Source organism: Austrofundulus limnaeus, unplaced genomic scaffold (genome assembly GCF_001266775.1).
Source record: "Austrofundulus limnaeus strain Quisiro unplaced genomic scaffold, Austrofundulus_limnaeus-1.0 Scaffold7, whole genome shotgun sequence".
Classification (NCBI taxonomy): Eukaryota; Metazoa; Chordata; class Actinopteri; order Cyprinodontiformes; family Rivulidae; genus Austrofundulus; species Austrofundulus limnaeus.
The window spans coordinates 1,818,591-1,821,416 of NW_013952409.1; the positions used below are offsets into that span (position 1 = coordinate 1,818,591).

Below are 2,826 nucleotides of genomic sequence, written 5' to 3' on the forward strand. Positions count from 1 at the left end.
CTTTTCAGGACCCCACCTTGATGTTTCGGGACCCCACTTTGGGTCCCGACCCCAACTTTGGGAAACACTGCTCTAGAACATAAATCCCCGAAATGAACCAGGAGACGAGGTCTTACTTATCAAACAAGGACAAAAATGTGATTGTRTTTCTTCTGGACGTACCTCTGTTTGTATTTTAAGACAGTCAGATTTTGGCGAGTTGTGTGCAACAAGAGTCGGATTAAAACCCTTTTTGCTCAGCAGCCAGTACGTCTTCTGTAACCCTTTACCCTGAGAGAAAACATGGTCTGGTCACAACATGTCGAAAACAAAGAACTAAMATTCACATCATAGAGATGTCACCTTCAGCTCAACTTCCCCTCTTTCCTCCAACTCAAATGATCCAGCCTGGACAAGAATGTCAGCTGTGGACTGAGAAATGTGAATCTTCAGGGCTGCAAATAAAAACTTTATTTAGATTGTTCAAATTTAGTGTTTGAGTCTTTAGTATTTCAGCAATCAACGTATGTTGTTTAGGTTCTTGGTGGTGCTCCGTCTCCAGAGCTTAAAGGTTTACCACAACCTGGTTAAATTATGGACATTCCTACAGTCATTAGTTGGCTGCGACAAAATCAGGWGGTGTCCAATCTCAGTAGTAGAGGCAGTCCAGTGGCAAATAAGACAAGATGCTTATATCTTTAATTTAAAAGGCTTAAAATACATCATTCTGACCACATGTTAACTTCCTCAAACTGGTTTTATTGCGCCCTCTAGTGAAACACTTTGGTAATAGAATCAAAAACAGAAAGAACATCTCCCAGTCCACTCCTCTCTCACTTGTGACAAAAGATCCTGAAGACTTGGAGCAAGTTTAGAAGACTTTACTCACGTAAGCTGTTACTTTCCATGCGCGACGCTGTGTTCACTGTGTCCCCAAAAAGGCAGTAACGAGGCATRGTGGTTCCCACAACTCCAGCAACTACTGGACCTAAAGGAAGCACACACCGTACATACTAAACATTTTCAAGTGACTCAGTCATTTTACAAGTAGATGTAATTCCTGATGGCACCCTTGAGAAAAGCCTTTATGTTTCTGTACCATTATGTAGCTGCTGGTACAGTCTATTACCTGAGTGTATGCCAATGCGAATTGCAAGGGTCTCGTTTGGCATGTGGGGGATTTTGAAGACTTTAATGGCACTCAGGAAATGTAGAGCCATCATTGATATCTCCAACACATGCTTGTTGCCRTTGCTGATAGGCAGGCCACTAGCTACCATGTATGCATCACCAATTGTTTCCACCTTATGGAGACACAAAGATGGCAGCTTTTAAAACAGTTTTTCCTAAAGATCTACATCAATCAAATAACATTAAAAACCATTAGTAACAGTATATTTAGCTTCAACCATTTAAAAGAGAGAAAACGGTAATCATAAATAGATAAAACGTGATAGATAAGAGTCTTCCTTAAATGTCTTTATTTTATCTGCCATTAATTGATGTCAATGAATAAAATCTTTGGAATTAGCAATAAAATTCTCACTTTCAACAATTCTTACTTTGTAGACATCGTACATCTTTATGACATCATCAAACAGGCTGTAGAGGTCATTGAGGAACGTAACCACCTCCATCGCAGAGCTAACAGAGCACATGGAGGTGAAACCCACAATGTCAGAAAAGAAGATCGTCACCATGTCATAACTCTGTGGCTCCACCGACTTTCCTGCCATCAGCTCGTCTGCAATATACCTACAATCAATAGACCAACACAATCGTGTTAAGGCAGACTGTATTACAGTAATTATGGAAAGTACCATTTGAGTAAACTTGCTATAGTTAGTATGTGTGGCACCTTGGTAACATGCTGGACAGAAGCTTATCTGCCCGGGCTTTCTCTGCTGTGAGCTGATTGGTCCGTTCCTCCACAACCTCCTCCAGGTGATTGGCGTACTTCTCCAACTTATCCACCATGTTATCCAGGATATTAGCGTGACTACACAACATAAAGTTATTACGACATTTTCTTGTTAATTTGTTCAAAAATGCAACTTGTCATTGTACAAATGAGATTATTGTAATTTTTTTATTTTATTTTAGCAGATTTATTCTTGAAACTCAGCCCCATCAAAAACGTGGCATCACTTGTTTCTTTGAAGCAAATAAGTTCCTGTTTTGTTCAAMAGTACGTGACAAAGGCTCGCAGGCACAGACCTCTCTGGACTGATGCCTCTCAGCCGCCTCCGTACTGATGCAAAAGGCGGACGATGGTCGGGGTTCTCGCTCCAACAGTTCTTCAGCAGGGCGTTCACCTGCTCGTCACAAAGCTGATCCGACAGCACCGGCCGCAGAGGTTCCCCTTGGAAAGGCGTCCTCAACTGCATTATGATCTCTTGAGGAAACAGCCAAAAAAACTGAAACATGTTGAGCTGCAGTTTTGGAATAATACTTTTAGTTTTGTTCACTGACTTGAGGTGTTCCAGGATCTGTTCTTTTACAAATTACCATGAAAATTTGCATACAGGTTCATAGTCTCCAGCATTAGTTTAAATGTATTAGTTTTTGTTATTTTTGGTGACTAAATGACAATACCCTTTAATGTTAAAAAGTTTAAAGGGGCAATATTATGTGTTTCTCAGGCATACATTTAAATACTATACCATAATAAAGTATCTATATCACCTTTAGTTGTTATTAAAATGCTGTTTTTAATGTTTAAATAGAAGATAAACTTATCTTCTCATCACTTCCTGTTCTAAACGCCTTGAAATTGGCCTCTGTCTCTTTAAGAACCACCTTCTGTCTTGCCCATTTCGCTGTGTGTGTGTGTGTGTGTGTGTGTGT

The 2,826-nt window shown here is 40.1% G+C and overlaps 1 protein-coding gene across 1 annotated transcript in view; it reads right to left on the minus strand.

Annotated features, from left to right (window-relative positions):
* gucy2g (guanylate cyclase 2g) overlaps window positions 1–2,826 on the minus strand; it is an 11,604-nt gene that overhangs the window by 1,690 nt on the left and 7,088 nt on the right. The window contains exons 15-21 of the mRNA XM_014032710.1: window positions 2,197–2,374; window positions 1,838–1,978; window positions 1,542–1,734; window positions 1,109–1,283; window positions 869–967; window positions 343–434; window positions 163–270 (exon numbers count right to left, since the gene is read on the minus strand). Of these exons, the coding sequence (XP_013888164.1) occupies window positions 163–270; window positions 343–434; window positions 869–967; window positions 1,109–1,283; window positions 1,542–1,734; window positions 1,838–1,978; window positions 2,197–2,374 (986 nt within the window). The remainder of the gene's footprint in view (window positions 1–162; window positions 271–342; window positions 435–868; window positions 968–1,108; window positions 1,284–1,541; window positions 1,735–1,837; window positions 1,979–2,196; window positions 2,375–2,826) is intronic.